Source organism: Tursiops truncatus, chromosome 20, assembly GCF_011762595.2.
Source record: "Tursiops truncatus isolate mTurTru1 chromosome 20, mTurTru1.mat.Y, whole genome shotgun sequence".
Classification (NCBI taxonomy): Eukaryota; Metazoa; Chordata; class Mammalia; order Artiodactyla; family Delphinidae; genus Tursiops; species Tursiops truncatus.
The window spans coordinates 27,086,657-27,105,967 of NC_047053.1; the positions used below are offsets into that span (position 1 = coordinate 27,086,657).

Genomic DNA, 19,311 nt, shown 5'->3' on the forward strand with positions numbered 1-19,311 from the left:
TCTGTCGCACAACCCAAGTCAAATCAATGCATTAAACGCCTCTTCCTTTCTGCTTGTCCCCAAAACGGCAAAGAACGACGTAGTGGGGCAAAAAGAACACCCCGAGCGCCGTTGCAGGGATCCTAGTGGGCCAATTGGGCAAAGGGCGCGCGAGACGTCGCTAGCCTCTCCACCCGCCCCAGCCCCCGCCCCAGCCCCGCCCCAGCCCCCGCCCCAGCCCCGCCCCTGGCGCCCAGGCTCCGCCCCCGTTCCGGCTCGGCCTCGCCCAGCCCGCAACCGTCACGTGCTGAGGCGCGGCGTCCAGCCCGTAGCTGATGCTGCCGCGCGGTATTCGTCATGGAGCTGGCGCCGCGGAGTTGTCTTATGCCGGTGCTGCTGCTGCTCCTGGGCCTGAGCACGGGTAGGTTCGGGCAAAAGTGCTTCAGCGGCCGGTGCCTCCTTCTCTTCTTTAGGGATAAGAATCTGTTAGTGGGTTTGTGCTTTTTAAAGCATATTCCTTTTCCCCTGTTTCTACCTTGCGTAATTATTTTTGCTTTTGAGTCTCACTCTATTTTTTTTTTTCCGGATTCAAAGTTCTTTTTCTACTTTTTTCTGGCTCTGGGTGGTCTGCTGCCTTGTTTCTTCCCTGCGTGTAGGTAGAAGCAGTTTTGCAAAATGTAAGATTTGGAGAAGCTCCTGATCAATGAGGGTTCCGCAATCTTAAGGCCACCTCCCTTTTCCTGCCGCGATTGGCTGCTAAATGAGATTATAAGGTCTTTTTATTTTGAGCTGAAACACACGGTACCAAGACTGAAAAATCCTACCACGAATGGGACGTTTAATTGCGAGTAAGCCTTTCTCCCTCTACCTGATCAGAACAGGCAGGATAATATGTCCCCTCACCGCAGTCCTTTTTGGCAAAAGCAAATTCGTGTTTAATGGGATGACTTGCAAATTGATTTTCAGTCTTTTCTTTAAGCAAAATGAGCCCTGGTGTGAATCAAGAACTGAGAATTCGAACTAACCACAAACTTGCCTTGTGATCTTAGGCAAGTTGCTTTACTTGTTTTCCCTTTTGTAAAATGGGGATCATATGACCCTTCGACTTGTGTCTGGGAAATGTTGTCGAATAGGTTGCCCCCCGATTTTTTTTATATAAATTTATTTTATTATTATTTATTTTTGGCTGCGTTGGGTCTTTGTTGCTGCGCGCGGGCTTTCTCTAGTTGCGGCGAGCGGGGGCATTTATTGAATGCCTGGTAAGTGCTAGGTATTGTACAACTATCTTGATTGTTTCAAGGATCTTGCGTTTTTTAGTTGGTCTAACGATTAAGGAAATACCCTTTTTCATATTCGTTGCCGACCTTTCTTTGTTGTTTTGCCTTCTATTTTTGTTGTACAGAAATGTAACAAGTTTCTGTCCTCAACTCTTGATATTTTGTTTTATAGTCTCTAGGGTATGCTTTAATCGTTTCCCCATCCAGAGGTCAAAGAGACTTTCAACTCTATTTTCATATTATTTTTCACATCTAAATTTTAAAATTGAAATATCTGATCCACTTGGAATTTATTTTGGTTTAGAGTGTTAAGAAAGAACCTACATCTCTATTTTTTTTCTTCAAAAATCTGTTACTCCAGAGTAATATAGTGAGTAATCTTGCCCCACTAACTTGTGATGCTGCTTCTTTTTTTTTTTGCGTTATGTGGGCCTCTCACTGTTGTGGCCTCACCCGTTGCGGAGCACAGGCTCCGGACGCGCAGGCTCAGCGGCCATGGCTCACGGGCCCAGCCGCTCCGCGGCATGTGGGATTTTCCCGGACCGGGGCATGAACCCGTGTCCCCTGCATCAGCAGGCGGACTCTCAACCACTGCGCCACCAGGGAAGCCCGTGATGCTTCTTTAATTGTATATTAAATGAGGAACAAAAATCAACGTGCTGCATTTTGAGATTTTTTTCCCCCAAAGTGTAAATCTCTCTCTTTTAAACAGAATTATAAACACGTTTTATGCTTCCTGTTAAAAATCCAAACGTTACAGAGGGTGTAGGTGAAAATGTGAAAGCCTCCAGCCCCCTGTGCCACTATTAAGTTTGGTATGTTTTTTCATAGCTGAGTTTTTTGAGGTTTTTTTTGCTTATCTCCACAATATATTGGAGTAAATAAATTGTCTGAAGTATAAACCAAATCATCACTAGCCTAACCCAGCCGTGTCTCCTGGGCTGGGAATTTAACTGGACATAGACATTCTTCCGGAAAATCGAATTGTGCTTCTGTTTCAGGAGCTGTCATCAGCTGGCCCACAGAAGAGGGCAAGGAAGTATGGGATTATGTGACTGTCCGGAAGGACGCCCACATGTTCTGGTGGCTCTATTATGCCACCAGCCCCAGCAAGAACTTCTCAGAACTGCCCCTGGTCATGTGGCTTCAGGTAAAATTGGTTTCACTGCCTGGCCTGAGGTTGAGGCCAGGTTTCTCCCACTTACCACCTTGCTTGCCCTTAAAGGCTCACAGCTCAGCAGTGAAGAACTGATGTGGTCCAGCAGCCAGCTGGGGCTCTCCTAGGCTTGGGAATTCGGCGTCCTTCTGAGGCAGGCAAAGGCGATGGTACGGTCAAGGAAGCCAAATCAGAGAGTGAGAGGTTCTAGTCTTTTACGGGGGTCTTTTTCTATTGAGCCCAGCACAGGCAGCAGTAGGAACCCTTACTGGAAGCTCCTGAAGACACATTTGACAATATGCTGACAGAAAGTGTTTCTGGAAGGTTCCAAAGCAAAGACTGAGGTACCCTGACCAGCCCTTCCTCTCCCCTCCCAGTCCTTTCCTAGATCTGAATTCCTTGCCCCTAGAAAAACTGGTATTTTGAAAGAACTCAGCCTTTTGATTCTTAGCATTAAGTGTCGGGCCCTATCCTTCTCTCTAAAGAGTGTTTGCATTTTTAATCTTGAGCTCTAGTGGTAGGATTGAAGACAGGAAACTGGTTGGAAATTATTTGAGGGCAGGCAGAGGATCCTTCCTTCCTTTCATTCCTAAAATGTCTGTACAAAGGTGGCCCCACACCCACCTGGAAGACCAAGATCTAGGGAGGGGTTGAGGAATGCGGTCTTGCTTCACCTTCTGGAAACTGTAGGCATGGCCCAGCTGGGGCACCAGGTTGCTCACCAGTAAATAGGGCACCCTAGGGCTTCCCTGGTGGCGCATTGGTTGAGAGTCCACCTGCCGATGCAGGGGACACGTGTTCGTGCCCCGGTCTGGGAAGATCCCACATGCCGCGGAGCGGAGCGGCTGGGCCCATGAGCCATGGCCGCTGAGCCTGCGCATCCGGAGCCTGTGCTCCTCAGCGGGAGAGGCCACAACAGTGAGAGGCCTGCGTACAGAAAAAAAAAAAAAAAATAGGGCGCCCTGATACCCCCATGGGATGTAAATGTCACTTCCTCCAAAAATGTCATTATTCATAAGCAGCCTCCCAGTGCCCCCATCTTTGCCTTCCAGACCAGTGGATACAGGCTTTCTGATGAGATAAGAAGAACAGTTTGCACGGAGGGGCCTTTTTCTCTTGGGATTATCGCAAGTATTTTCTTTGAAGGCTGGGGTGAGGCTCAGCCCCAGAGCGCAGATATGAAAATGTCTCAGAAGAAGAACCCGTCTGTGTGGCCCAGGGAGCTTTTGTGCATCCCGGGCAGCTGGAGATGAAGCTGTGGCAGGGCTGTCAGGGAGAGCCGTGCAGTGGACAAGCCCAGTTCTGCCTTCCTGCCACTTAGAGCCGTGGCAAAACACTTCCCTTCTCTGGGCTTTGGTCTGCGGGATTTCAGCGGTTTTCAAACTTTTTATTAATCAGCAGAACTTCTTCCGCTCCCAAGTGAAAGCTTGCAGACCAGCCAAAGCAGAAGAAGGAAGTGCTGGGGCCGAGGTTGGGGCGGAGTGCCAAGTCCCACCCATTCAGCCTCCCCTTTGTCACGTGCTGCCCCTCAGGCACTTTCTGGGCTTCCAGGAACACAGTTTGAAAACCACTGAATTTCTGAACCGGCAAACCTTCCTTCTGGTTGACTGCAGAGTAGGGCAGTTGTTTTATTTGAATGAGTTGCCAACATTTACAAATCAAGACATTTCCTTCCTTTTTCCAAAAACCAGGAGATGCGATTACTTGGGGCCTGAACTTGCTGTCCCGGAGCGGAGTGGTGGGGCCCCTCTTGCACACAGGCAGGAGCTTCGGGGGACCCACCTGCCCTCTCTGCTCCTCTTCTGGCCCCTCAAGACCGTGCGGTTTGTGACCTTTGGTTTCTGTGAGCTGAGATGCTATTTGATGGTTATCAACGGGCTCACTGTCCTGCTCTTCATCTCCTCAGAGGCCCAAGGGAAGGGGAAAAGAGTATGATTAAGGAAGAAATAATTAATTCAGGTTAAAAGGAGATCTCTCGTAGCAGCCTACTGAGAATCCATGCACTGACTCCTCTGGACAGGTCTTTGGGAATCAAGGTCACGTCATCTGAGTGGAGTAGCTCTGAGTGATGTCGTGTGCTACGTTAGGTACACTTTCAAGTCATCTAAGCGTTTTAGTTTGCCCTTGGACACACTTGCCATATTTCAGAGTCACTGCATAGTCCCGGGCCGTGACAGTACCCCCATCCCAAAGTTCTAGACAAAGAGATTTTGCAGTGGTATGTTATCAAGTAGAACAGGACAGGAGAATGGGATTTCTCCCACAAAGACCATACCTCTAGGATTCCAGCTTCTCTCCTTTCACTTTGGTCCTATCCCAGCCCAGTAAGTCCACTAGGAAAAAGGGGCCCAGCTTTCACTCAAGGACCCTTGCTTTTATTTTATTTTGTTTTTTGCTTTGCTTTTTTTTAAATTGAATAATAGTTGGTGTACAGTATTATATGTTACAGGTATACAGTATAGTGATTCACAATTTTTAAAGGTTCTCCTCCATTTATAGTTCTATAAATATGGGCTATATTCCCTGTGTTGTACAATATATCCTTGTAGTTTATTTTATACATAGTGGTTTGTATCTCTTAATCCCCTTCCTTTACATTCCCCCCTCCCTTCCCTCTCCCACCTGGTAGCCACTAGTTTGTTCTCTATATCTGTGAGTCTGCTTCTTTTCTGTTACAGCCACTCGTTTGTTGTATTTTTTAGATTTTCCATATAAGTGACATCATACAGTATTTGTCTTTCTTTGTCTGACTTATTTCACTTAGCATAATACCCTCAAAGTCCAGTCATGTTGCTGCAGTTGGCAAAATTTCATTCTTTTTTATGGCTGAGTAGTATTCCATTGTATATGTATACACCGCCTCTTCTTTATCCATTCATCTGTTGATGGGCACTTAGGTTGCTTCCATATCTTGGCTATTACAAATAATGCTTCTATGAACATTAGGGTGCATGTATTTTTTCAAATTAGTGTTTTTGTTTTTTTCAAATATATACTCAGGAGTGGAATCACTGGATCATGTGGTAGTTCTATTTTTAGTTTTTTGAGAAACCTCCATACTGTTTTCCACAGTGGCTGCACCAATTTACATTCCCACCGACAGTGTTACAAGGATTCCCTTTTCTCCACATCTTCGCCAACACTTGTTTGTGGTCTTTTTGATGATAGCCATTCTGACAGGTGGGAGGTGGTACATCATTATGGTTTTGATTTGCATTTCCCTGATGATCAGCAGTGTTGAGCATCTTTTCATGTTCATGCTGGCCACCTGCATTTCCTCTTTGGAAAAATGTCTATTGAATTCTTCTGCCCATTTTTTAATCAGGTTGTTTGTTTTTTTGATGTTGAGTTATATGAGCTGTTCATATATGTTGGATATTAACCCCTTATTGGTCGTATCATTTGCAACTATTTTCTCCCGTTCCATAGGTCTTTTCATTCTGTCGATGGTGAGGACATTGCTTAGAGGGATTTATAGCCTCCCAGTTTTATAATAGTTAGCTTGGTGTCGGTTCAAAACATTCAGTAGTTTCATAAACTCTCTGTTGGGGTCCTTTAGTTACCCCTGAGCCCTGACTCTATGTTGTCTCTCTTTTCCTTTAGATTTCCCTGTACAGATTGCCCTGGTTTCTGTTTTGCCTGAGCTGTTTCCTTCCATCATTGTGTATCTCCCTTTCCTAACCATCTTGCACAGGGACACAGCATCCTTTTATTCAAGGCCCTCAGCCTATCCTGTTGGCTCAGCTGACCCCTGAGGTTTTGTCCAGAAAAGCACTGACCATCCTTACCCCTGACCATCTCCTGAAGGACCTCCTCCCCTCTCTTAGCCCTTAGAAGCCATAGAACCTCTGCCTCCCATTGTCTGGGCCCCCAGCACTGAGCTTCTGTTCAGAATCCTGCCTCGCCCCTGGCCTTGGATGCCCACAGTGTTGAGTGCTTCCTGCCCAGGGACTTCCGCATTTACTATGTTATATCCTGGGGATCATCTTGATCAAACTGCCCCTCAGTCTGGGTCCCTTGTAAAGCCTCAGGGACACTGAGGAGAGGGTGGTGGAGAGTCACAAGGCCCCGGGTCCAGTCCTGGTGGAGCCCCTAATTGCCACGTTCCCTCTCTGGGCCATACTGCTCATCTTTGAAGGGAGAGGTTTGGACGAGATGTTTTGAGGTCAGCAAACCCCACGTGAGGCCAAGGCTCGAGCTCAGAGAATCAGAGGTAGGAACGTTCCCTCTGGGGCCTCTTAGCCCGGTTGCTTCCTTTTCTTAGAAAGACTTGAGCAGTTACCAGGGGGCTCAGTTAGTGCAGACACTGGATCAGTTGTGTCCTGTGTGTAAGGTTGACCCAGCCATCACTGACTCATAAATTGTTTATAGTGAATGGGGTCATTGTTGGAGTGACGAAGGTTTGACTAACATTTTCTCTGACTTTATTTTTGTTTGTTTGTTTTTTTTGCTTTCACAGGGTGGTCCAGGTGGTTCCAGCACTGGATTTGGGAACTTTGAGGAAATCGGGCCCCTTGACAGAGATCTCAAACCACGAAGAACTACTTGGGTACAGTGAGGAAGGCCTCGAACTCAAACTGCCGTGTGGCCTCTCCCAGGCTGAGTCCCACCCAGCCCTACCCCATTCTGGGTGGCGTCACAAGTTGAGCCATCCCACTCCACCCCCCTCCCTCTTCCTCTGTGTCCGGGGGGACCTTGCGTACTTGTCCACAGGCTTCCTCTCTGGCCAGCCTCTTCCATTTCTTGGGGCAGCTTATCCCACACTGGTCACCTTCCCAACTCGGTGACCTTTCTCTCCACTTGCCTGCAGAAACCTCTGTCTACTCTAGCAGACCCCCTGGACCTTGTCATGACCCACATATTGGCCATCCCTGCAATCTGAGACGCCAGGGTCCCACCTTCTGGCCACAACCTGCAATCCTTTCCCCTCCTACTCTCCTACTTCCATTCTTGTCTTCCTCAGGACTTCAAACCCCTTGTCCTCTGCCCTTTTGATGTCTCTCTAATTCTCTGTCTCACCCTGCCCCCTCATTCTTCGCTTCACTTCCTTACCTAACCCCCACCCCTGGTTCCCTCATTCTTCTCCCTCCGCATCCTTGCCATGCCCAGCCTGGGGTCAGTCCCCCTGTCCACCTGCTCAGCCCCTTCCTCCAGGCTGCCAAACACTGGTGGGTAAACCCACACCAGTGGGCAGGGTGGGGCTGTTGCTCCCAGCTGGTGGCCACCCTCTGCTCTGTGCTTCTCCTCTGCTCCTCTCCCATCTGTTGGTGGACACTTAGGTTGTTTTCACCTTTTGGCTGTTGTGAATAATGCAGGGAACATTAGCGTACAAATATTTGTTTGGGCCCCTATTTTCAATTTGGTGGGGCGGGGTGGGGAATTGCTGGGTCCTATGGTAGCTCTATGTTTACTACCCAAGTGTTGCTAATATTCTTCATCCACCCCTTTTCCATCGCCTCTTGTGGGTGCTTTCAACATGCCCCCCCACCCCCAATCCACTTCCCACATGGTGCTTGGGTGAAACCCTCCAATGCCAGTCACTCCTTAGTTTACTGTCTTTCAGTTCCCCAAAGATCGGATCCAGATTCCTGGGCGTAAACTGGCTTCTGCTAGCCATACCTCCCAGCTTCTCTGCATGCGCACTCTCCTTGAGGCCTCTGCGCGGGCCATTCCTGGGCTTGCACTTCATTCCTTTGGTCACCCGGTCACACCTAGCTCACCAGACTCACCTCTAAGACTCTGCAGGAGCACCTCCAACTGAAGATCCCCTCTGAGCCCTTTGATTTTCTTGTCTGTCTCCATACTGGTCTTCTTTAAGCACATTTTACTTACTCTTGCCTCAGGGTCTTTGCACATGCTGTTCCCTCAGCCTAGAACATTCACATACTCACTTCCAGTAGCAGAGTACCCCACTGGCTTGTCCCCAAGCCTCCCACGACTAATAGGGTAATGTGACTGGGGCAGAGAGCCTGAACAAGAAGTGAGGAGATGCTGGCCTTGGTCCTGACGCTGCCATTACCTATCCAACTTTGTGACCTTGGACAAGTCCTGGGCCTTTCTGGGCTTTAATGTCCTGATCAGTAAAGGACATGGCTGTAGTGTGTCATCACTAGGGATCCTTCAGGATGTAAAATTCTATAACTCTAAACCTCTTTGGGAAAGGTGTTAGAATAAATTCTGTTCTTGTAGTGTTCAGCAAAGCCAGGCCAATGTGGAAACTGGATTCATCTTGAAGAAAACAGACGTGTGGTATTCCGACCTCTCACTGCTTCGAGCTGTTGCTCAGACTGACACTGCATGGTTCTACCTGCACGAATGAATTACATTCAGGACATTTGTAGTGTCTGAAAGTAACAGCCTAGATGCTTCGATCCCTGTGTATATGTTAATTTTTCCTTCTTGCCTCTCCTTTTCTTTGCCTTTCTTTGCTATACTAGTCTGTGTTCCTGTTCCAATTTTTTTTTTTTTTTTTGCGGTACGCGGGCCTCTCACTGCCGTGGCCTCTTCCATTGCGGAGCACAGGCTCCAGATGCGCAGGCACAGCGGCCATGGCTCACGGGCCCAGCTGCTCCACGGCATGTGGGACCTTTCCGGACCGGGGCACGAACCCGTGTCCCCTGCGTCGGCAGGCGGACTCTCAACCACTGTGCCACCAGGGAAGCCCCCCCATTTTTTTTTTTAATACATTTTAGTAACAGATCATAACCACACTGATATCCTCACATGTGTGGTTTTTGTTGAGCTTATATAAGGTGATCAGAAGATAGTTGGTGACTGGCTGGCTGATTGCAACATTTTTTTTTTTTTTTTTTTTGGCGGTACGCGGGCCTCTCACTGTTGTGGCCTCTCCCGTTGCAGAGCACAGGCTCTGGATGCGCAGGCTCAGCGGCCATGGCTCACGGGCCCAGCAGCTCCGCGGCATGTGGGATCTTCCCGGACTGGGACACGAACCCGTGTCCCCTGCATTGGCAGGTGGACTCTCAACCACTGCGTCACCAGGGAAGCCCCTGATTGCAACATTTGACTTTCCTCTGTGGCTTGTAGCTCCAGTCGGCCAGTCTCCTGTTTGTGGATAACCCAGTGGGCACTGGGTTCAGTTATGTGAACAAGAGTGACGCGTACACCAAAGACCTGGCCATGGTGGCATCAGACATGATGGTTCTCCTGAAGACTTTCTTTGAATGCCACAAAGAATTCCAGGTAAGCAAGCTCAGAGGGGGCTAGCAGTTGCAGCACTGCATCCATCAGATGCAAACTTCCCCAAGAGTTACATGCCTAACTGATTCCAGAGAAAACTTTTTTGCACCCAGGATCAGATTGTGGGCTTCTGTTTCAGTCATCACTAAAGGTGGTTTTAGCTTGAAAAAAATGACCCTGCAGCCAGTATTCTAATTAAACATAATAATCAGATATGGGAGGAAAGATCAGCAAAAGCAGATTTGTTTTGTCTGGCCATTACATGCAATAGAAATTTGAAATTGATTTGTGTGAATTAAAAGACATTCAGGATATTTAATTCTTTGTAAATTCCTTTTCTTCCTAGACGATTCCATTCTACATTTTCTCAGAGTCCTATGGAGGAAAAATGGCTGCTGGCATTGCTCTAGAACTTTATAAGGTAACAAGGAAGATGACTTTGTTTTGATGTTGGACAGAAACTGATTATCTTACTTGTTATAGTCACCTGATAATTGAATATTCTTTGAATAGGACCTTGTACATACAGAGTAAGTCTGTAATAATAACCATGAAAAGTTTCAAAAAGAACAATGAAGTTTGCCCCACCAGATATCGAACAGGCTATACAGCTAAGCGAGTAAAGCAATTTGCGGCTGGCATAGCAACAGAAATGCAGATATGTGCATCAGGCTAAAGAATCTAGAAACATATTTTATATATACTTATGTATATGTATATATGTATCTGTGTATGTTTATAACACATACATATGTATCATGCTTACATATGAACATATAAATGATAAGGTGGTATTTCAAATCATTGAGGAAAACAGAATGTTCAATAAATGATATGGAGACAAGTGGCTATCACTTTGGAAAATAGTAAAGTTAGATTCTTGCCTTACATGAAACATCAGTTCTTTTTATTTTTTAAATTATTTATTTTATTTATTTTATTTTTGGCTGCGTTGGGTCTTTGTTGCTGTGCACGGGCTTTCTCTAGTTGTGGCGAGCGGGGGCTACTCTTTGTTGCATTGCGTGGGCTTCTCATTGCGGTGGCTTCTCTTGTTGCAGAGCACAGGCTCTAGGCATGAGGGCTTCAGTAGTTGTGGCTCACGGGCTCTAGAGCACAGGCTCAGTAGTTGTGGTGCACGGGCTTAGTTGCTCCGCGGCATGTGGGATCTTCCCAGACCAGGGCTTGAACCCGTGTCCCCTGCATTGGCAGGCAGATTCTTAACCACTGCGCCAACAGGGAAGCCCCGAAACATCAGTTCTTGATAGATTAAAAATCTAAACATAAAAATCAAAACTGTAAGAGAACCTGAAAATATAGGAGAAAAGTTTTATAATCTTGGGTACGAAAAACTTGCTTTTCCTTCATAAGATGAAACACCCAAAAGCAAAAAGAATAAGTTTGACGTATTTAGACCACATAGAAATTTAAAACTAATTAGAGTTTCATAAACAATTTTAAAAGATATATACACACAAATAAATATATAGTAGAAGTAGTATTCACATCAATAAGTTCATTAAAGAAGATAATATTCTAGGGGGCTTCCCTGATGGCGCAGTGGTTGAGAGTCCACCTGCCCATACAGGGGACGCGGGTTCGTGCCTCAGTCCGGGAAGATCCCACATGCCGCGGAGCGGCTAGGCCCGTGAGCCATGGCCGCTGAGTCTGCACGTCCGGAGCCTGTGCTCCGCAACGGGAGACGCCACAACAGTGAGAGGCCGGCGTACCACAAAAAAAAAAAAAAAAAAAAAAAAAAAAAAAAAAGATAATATTCTAATAGGATATTGGCCAGAAAATATGGGCAAACAATTTATAGAAGAAATGCAAACTGCCTATGGACATGTGAACAATGTTCAACTTTTAGTAGTAAGTCAAATCTGTGAGATTTGCAAATATTTTTAAAAATTGGTGGGAGGTCTCTGGGGGTCCAGTGATTAGCACTCCACGCTTCCACTGCAGGGGGCACGGGTTCGATTCCTGGTCGGGGAACTAAGATCCTGCATGCCACATGGCATGGCCAAAAAAATAAATAAATAAAATAAAATAAAGTAAAAATTTGGTAACCCCCAGTTTTGGTAAGCAGTCAGGGAAACAAGTGCTCTTGTGCACGTTTGATGGGAATGAAAACTGGTAAATCATTGTAAAAGGGCACTTTGGCAGTATCTATAAACTTTTAAAATGTATGTGCCCTTTGACCCAATAATTTCACTTCCAGGAATCTGTCCTGTGGGAATACTTATACATGTGTGTGTGTCAGAGGATGTTAAGTTCATCGTTGCTTATAATGTCCATAAACGGAAAACGAGATCAGTGGCTGTGTGTAGAGGATTACTTAAATGAAATACGTGGATCCTTCCGTGATGGACACTTTGAAGCCATCAGAAAGAATGGGTAGATCTGTGCATATGTATACATGTATGTATATATATATGCTTGTGAAAACAAAGAAAGGAGTTAGAAGGATATATACCATGTTAACTGGTTAGTGAGCGTGAGGGTGCAGGTGGGGCAGAGGTAGAAGTTTTTTCACATTTTCTCCTGTCTCCTGTGATTAAACTTTTTACAGTGAGCTTGTATGAGCTTTTTTTAATTGAAGTATAGTTGATGTACAATATTATATAAGTTATACATATACAATATAGTGATTCACAATTTATAAAGATTATACTCTATAGTAAAATATTGGCTATATTCCTCGTGTTATACAGTATGAGCTTTTTTTTTTAAGATTTATTAATTCTCTTTAAAAATGAACCTTTTATAAGAAGCAGTATAGGTGCATAACAGAAAATTAGAAAATACAGCAAGCACAAGTTAAAAAAATTAAAAAGAGATCACCATTGTTAACACCTCAGTGTATAGCCTTTAAATCTTTTTCTGCGCTTTTAGAAATAAGTAAATTTTTTAACCAATAGGAGATAGTAGTATACATAATGTCTGTAGCCTGCTTCCTTCTGTCACTAGTCCTCCCTTTCCTACTTCAGTAAACTTTCATCTCAAATATTCAGGCTTTAATAATCCCAACATGTCCTTTTTGGTCAGTTTGTTTAAGCCAGGACTCAGTCCAGATCCGTGAATTACATGTGGCTGGGATGTCCCTAAAGTCCGTTTTCATCTAACACAGTTCTTTTTTTATGACCCCCATTTGATAAAGAAACCAGACTAACAGAATATCCCATTTTCTGGAATTGTGTGGTAGCATCTTCATGGTGTAATTTAGTTTATTCCTCTCTTCATGGTGTTTCCTACAAAACTGGAGGTCATAGTTAAAGGCCTGATGCATTCAAGGTAAAAGTTTTGAAGAGAATATATTATAATAGGTCAGATTTCAGAAAACGATGGCCTATAGGTCAAATTCAGTCCACCATCTGCTTTTATACGACTCATGAGCTAAGAATGGTTTTTACATTATCGAGTGACAGTGGTGGGGTGGGGTGGATTAAAAGAAGAATAATATTTCATGACACATGAAAATTGTGTGAAAATCAAATTTCAAGGTCCAAAAATAAAGCTGGGTTGTTTTGTAATTTTTATTTTATTTTATTTTTTTTAACATCTTTAGTGGAGTATAACTGCTTTACAATGGTGTGTTAGTTTCTGCTTTATAACAAAGTAAATCAGTTATACATATACGTATGTCACCATATCTCTTCCCTCTTGCATCTCCCTCCCTCCCACCCTCCCTATCCCACCCCTCTAGGTTGTCACAAAGCACCAAGCTGATCTCCCTGTGCTTTGTGGCTGCTTCCCACTAGCTATCTATTTTACGTTTGGTAGTGTATATATGTCCGTGCCACTCTCTCACTTTGTCCCAGCTTACCCTTCTCCATCACCATATCCTCAGGTCCATGCTCTACTAGGTCTGTGTCTTTATTCCTGTCTTGCCTGTAGGTTCTTCAGAACTTTTTTTTTTTAATGTTCCATATATGTGTGTTAGAATATGGTATTTGTTTTTCTCTTTCTGACTTACTTCAATCTGTATGACAGACTCTAGGTCCATCCACCTCACTACAAATAACTCAATTTTGTTTCTTTTTATGGCTTAGTAATATTCCATTGTATATATGTGTCACAACTTCTTTATCCATTCATCTGTTGATGGACACTTAGGTTGCTTCCACGTCCTGGCTATTGTAAATAGAGCTGCAATGAACATTTTGGTACATGACTCTTTTTGAATTATGGTTTTCTCAGGGTATATGCCCAGCAGTGGAATTGCTGGGTCGTATGGTAGTTCTATTTTTAGTTTTGTAAGGAACCTCCATACTGTTCTCCATAGTGACTGTATCAAATGAAATTCCCACCAACAGTGCAAGAGGGTTCCCTTTTCTCCACACCCTCTCCAGTATTTATTGTTTGTACATTTTTTTATGATGGCCATTCTGACCGGTGTGAGATGATATCTCATTGTAGTTTTGATTTGCATTTCTCTAATGATTAATGATGTTGAGCATTCTTTCATGTGTTTCTTGGCAATCTGTATATCTTCTTTGGAGAAATGTCTGTTTAGGTCTTCTGCCCATTTTTGGATTGGGTTGTTTGTTTTTCTGATATTGAGCTGAATGACCCTCTTGTAAATTTTGGAGATTAATCCTTTGTCAGTTGCTTCATTTGCAAATATCTTCTCCCATTCTGAGGGTTGTCTTTTGGTCTTGTTTATGGTTTCCTTTGCTGTGCAAAAGCTTTTAAGTTTCATTAGGTCCCCTTTGTTTATTTTTGGTTATAATTCCATTTCTCTAGGAGGTGGGTCAAAAAGGATCTTGCTGTGACTTCTGTCATGTAGTGTTCTGCCTATGTTTTCCTCTAAGACTTTGATAGTGTCTGGCCTTACATTTAGGTCTTTAATCCATTTTGAGTTTATTTTTGTGTATGTTGTTAGGGAGTGTTCTAATTTCATTCTTTTACATGTAGCTGTCTAGTTTTCCCAGCACCACTTATTGAAGAGGCTGTCTTTTCTCCACTGTATATTCTTGCCTCCTTTATCAAAGATAAGGTGACCATATGTGTGTGGGTTTATCTCTGGGCTTTCTGTCCTGTTCCATTGATCTATATTTCTGTTTTTATGCCAGTACCATACTGTCTTGATTACTGTAGCTTTGTAGTATAGCCTGATTCCTCCGGCTCCGTTTTTCTTTCTCAAGATTGCTTTGGCTATTCGGGGTCTTTTGTGTTTCCATACAAATTGTGAAATTTTTGGATCTAGTTCTGTGAAAAATGCCATTGTTAGTTTGATAGGGATTGCAATGAATCTGTAGATTGCTTTGGGTAGTAGAGTCATTTTCACATTGTTGATGCTTCCAATCCAAGAACATGGTATATCTCTCCATCTATTTGTATCATCTTTTATTTCTTTCATCAGTGTCTTATAATTTTCTGCATACAGGTCTTTTGTCTTCTTAGGTAGGTTTACTCCTAGATATTATATTCTTTTTGTTGCAATGGTAAATGGGAGTCCTTTCTTAATTTCACTTTCAGATTTTTCATCATTAGTGTATACGAATGCAAGAGATTTCTGTGCATTAATTTTGTATCCTGCTACTTTACCAGATTCATTGATTACCTCTAGTAGTTTTCTGGTAGCATCTTTAGGATTCTCTGTGTACACGTCTCTATGTATCACGTCATCTGCAAACAGTGACAGCTTTACTTCTTTTCCGATTTGGATACCTTTTATTTCTTTTTCTTCTCTGATTGCTGTGGCTAAAACTTCCAAAACTATGTTGAATAAGAGTGGTGAGAGTGGGCAACCTTGTCTTGTTCCTGATCTTAGTGGAAATGGTTTCAGTTTATTACCATTGAGGATGATGTTGGCTGTGGATTTGTCATAGATGGCCTTTATTATGTTGAGGAAATTTCACTCTATGCCTACTTTCTGGAGGGTTTTTATGATAAATGGGTGTTGAATTTTGTCAAAAGCTTTCTCTGCAGCTATTGAGAGGATCATATGGTTTTTCTCCTTCAGTTTGTTAATTTGGTGTATCACGTTGATTGATTTGCATATATTAAAAAATCTTTGCATTCCTGGAATAAACCCCATTTGATCATGGTGTATGATCCTTTTAATGTGCTGTTGGATTCTGTTTGCTAGTATTTTGTTGAGGATGTTTGCATCTATGTTCATTGGTGATATTGGCCTGTAGTTTTCTTTCTTTGTGACATCTTTGTCTGGCTTTGGTATCAGGGTGATGGTGGCCTTGTAGAATGAGTTTGGGAGTGTTCATCCCTCTGCTATATTTTGGAAGAGTTTGAGAAGGATAGGTGTTAGCTCTTCTCTAAGTGTTTGATAGAATTTGCCTGTGAAGCCATCTGGTCCTGGGCTTTTGTTTGTTGGAAGATTTTTAATCACAGTTTCAATTTCAGTGCTTGTGATTGGTCTGTTCATATTTTCTGTTTCTTCCTGGTTCAGTCTCGGAAGCTGTGCATTTCTGAGAATTTGTCCATTTCTTCCAGGTTGTCCATTTTATTGGCACAGATTTGCTTGTAGTAATCTCTCATGATCCTTTGTATTTCTGCAGTGTCAGTTTTTACTTCTCCTTTTTCATTTCTAATTCTATTGATTTGAGTCTTCTCCCTTTTTTTCTTGATGAGTCTGTCTAATGGTTTATCAATTTTGTTTATCTTCTCAAAGAACCAGGTTTTAGTTTTATTGGTCTTTGCTATCGTTTCCTTCATTTCTTTTTCATTTATTCCTGATCTGATCTTTATGATTTCTTGCCTTCTGCTAACTTTGGGGTTCTTTTGTTCTTCTTTCTCTAATTGCTTTAGGTGTAAGGTTAGGTTGTTTATTTGAGATGTTTCTTGTTTCTTAAGGTAGGATTGTATTTCTATAAACTTCCCTCTTAGAACTGCTTTTGCTGCATCCCATAGGTTTTTGGTCATCATGTTTTCATTGTCATTTGTTTCTAGGTATTTTTTGATTTGCTCTTTCATTTCTTCAGTGATCTTTTGGTTATTAAGTATAGCTTCCATGTGTTTGTATTTTTGTATTAAGTTTATTAAGTTTGTATTAAGTTTATTAAGTTCTGTATTAAGTTTTTTAAGTTTGTATCACATTTAGCTTCCATGTGTTTGTATTTTTTACAGATTTTTTCCTGTAATTGATATCTAGTCTCATAGCGTTGTGGTCGGAAAGATACATAATACGATTTAAGTTTTCTTAAATACCAAGGCTTGATTTGTGACCCAAGATATGATCTATCCTGGAGAGTGTTCCATGAGCACTTGAGAAAAATGTGTATTCTGTTGTTTTTGATGGAATGTCCTATAAATATCAATTAAGTCCATCTTGTTTAATGTATCATTTAAAGCGTGTGTTTCCTTATTTATTTTCATTTTGGATGATCTGTCCATTGGTGAAAATGGGGTGTTGAAGTCCCCTACTATGATTGTGTTACTGTCGATTTCCCCTTTTATGGCTGTTAGTATTTGCCTTATGTATTGAGGTGCTCCTATGTTGGGTGCATAAATATTTACAATTGTTATATCTTCTTCTTGGGTTGATCCCTTGATCATTATGTAATGTCCTTCTTTTTCTCTTGTAATAGTCTTTTTTTAAAGTCTATTTCGTCTGATAAGAGAATTGCTACTCCAGCTTTCTTTTGATTTCCATTTGCATGGAATATCTTTTTCCATGCCCTCACTTTCAGTCTGTATGTGTCCCTAGGTCTGAAGTGGGTCTCTTGTAGACAGCATATATATGGGTCTTGTTTTTGTATCCATTCAGGCAGTCTATGTCTTTTGGTTGGAGCATTTAATCCATTTACATTTAAGGTAATTATCTATATGTATGTTCCTATGACCATTTTCCTAATTGTTTTGGGTTTGTTATTGTAGGTCTTTTCCTTCTCTTGTGTTTCCTGCCTAGAGAAGTTCCTTTAGCATTTGTTGTAAAGTTGGTTTGGTGGTGCTGAATTCTCTTAGCTTTTGCTTATCTGTAAAGGTTTTAATTTCTCTGTCAAATCTGAATGTGATCCTTGCTGGTTCGAGTAATCTTGGTTGTAGATTTTTCTCCTTCATCAGTTTAATATGTCCTGCCACCCACTTCTGGCTTGTAGGGTTTCTGGTGAAAGATCAGCTGTTAACCTTATGGGGATTCCCTTGTGTGTTATTTGTTGTTTTTCCCTTGCTGCTTTTAATATTTTTTCTTTGTATTTAATTTTTTTTCTTTTCTTTTCTTTTTGCGGTACGCGGGCCTCTCACTGCTGTGGTCTCTCCCGTTGCGGAGCACAGGCTCCGGACGCACAGGCTCAGTGGCCATGGCTCATGGGCCCAGCCGCTCCGCGGCATGTGGGATCTTCGCAGACTGGGGCATGAACCCGTGTCCCCTGCATCGGCAGGTGGACTCCCAACCACTGCACCACCAGGGAAACCCTGTATTTAATTTTTGATAGTTTGATTAGTATGTGTCTTGGCATGTTCCTCCTTGTATTTATCCTGTATGGGACTCTCTGTGCTTCCTGGACTTGATTAACTATTTCCTTTCCCAAATTAGGGAAGTTTTCAACTATAATCTCTTCAAATATTTTCTCAGTCCCTTTCTATTTCTCTTCTTCTTCTGGGGCCCCTATAATTCGAATGTTGGTGCGTTTAATGTTATCCCAGAGGTCTCTGAGGCTGTCCTCAGTTCTTTCATTCTTTTTTCTTTATTCTGCTCTGCGGTAGTTATTTCCACTATTTTATCTTCCAGGTCACTTATCCGTTCTTCTGCCTCAGTTATTTTGCTACTGACCCCTTCTAGAGAATTTTTAATTTCACTTATTGTGTTGTTCATCATTGTTTGTTTCCTCTTTAGTTCTTCTAGGTCCTTGATAATTGTTTCTTGCATTTTCTCTGTTCTATTTCCAAGATTTTGTATCATCTTTACTATCATTATTCTGAATTCTTTTTCAGGTAGACTGCCTATTTCCTCTTCATTTGTTAGGTCTGGTGGGTTTTTACCTTGCTCCTTCATCTGCTGTGTGTTTTTCTGTCTTCTCATTTTGCTTATCTTATTGTGTTTGGGGTCTCCTTTTCGCAGGCTGCAGGTTCATAGTTCCCGTTGTTTTTGGTGTCTGTCCCCAGTGGTTAAGGTTGGTTTAGTGGGTTGTGTAGGCATCCTGGTGGAGGGAACCTAGTGCCTGTGTTCTGGTGGATGAGGCTGGATCTTGTTTTTCTGTTGTGCAGGTCCACGTCTGGTGTTGTATTTTGTGGTGTCTGTGGCCTTATTATGATTTTAGGCAGCCTCTCTGATAATGTATGGGGTTGTGTTCCTGTCTTGCTAGTTGTTTGGCATAGGGTGTCCAGCACTGTAGTTTGGTGGTTGTTGAATGGAGTTGGGTCTTGGTGTTGAGATGGAGATCTCTGGGAGATTTCCGCCATTTGATATTACGTGGTGCTGGGAGGTCTCTTGTGAATCAGTGTCCTGAACTTGGCTCTCCCACCTGGGAGGCACAGCCCTGACGCCTGGCTGGAGCACAAAGAGCCCGTCATCCACACAGCTCAGAATAAAAGGGAGAAAAGAAAGAAAGAAAGAAGAAGATAAAATAAAATAAAGTAAAATAAAATAAAGTCTTTAAAATTAAAAATAAAAATAATTATTAAAAAATTTTTTAATTAATAAAAAAAAAGAGAGAAAGAAAGAAGAGAGCAACCAAACCAAAAACCAAATCCAACAATGCTAACAAGTGCTAAAAACTGTACTATGAAAAAAAAAAATGGACAGAC

General features: G+C 42.9%; 1 protein-coding gene across 8 annotated transcripts in view; it reads left to right on the top strand.

Annotated features, from left to right (window-relative positions):
* Positions 1–260: 260 nt before the first annotated feature.
* Positions 261–19,311, top strand: part of SCPEP1 (serine carboxypeptidase 1) — a 50,929-nt gene continuing 31,878 nt past the window's right edge. For 4 of the 8 annotated variants that reach the window (XR_004524076.2, XM_033848531.2, XM_073797391.1 and 1 more), the window contains exons 1-5: positions 261–400; positions 2,258–2,406; positions 6,872–6,961; positions 9,457–9,612; positions 9,956–10,030. Coding sequence is in view for 7 of the 8 variants with exons in the window: in XM_033848531.2 (XP_033704422.1) it covers positions 337–400; positions 2,258–2,406; positions 6,872–6,961; positions 9,457–9,612; positions 9,956–10,030 (534 nt within the window). In the remaining variant the exon portion in view is untranslated. Of the gene's footprint in view, positions 401–2,257; positions 2,407–6,871; positions 7,055–9,456; positions 9,613–9,955; positions 10,031–19,311 lie in introns of those variants that run through there. The other 4 variants (XM_033848533.2, XM_019945398.3, XM_019945399.3 and 1 more) reach the window with 3 other exon arrangements.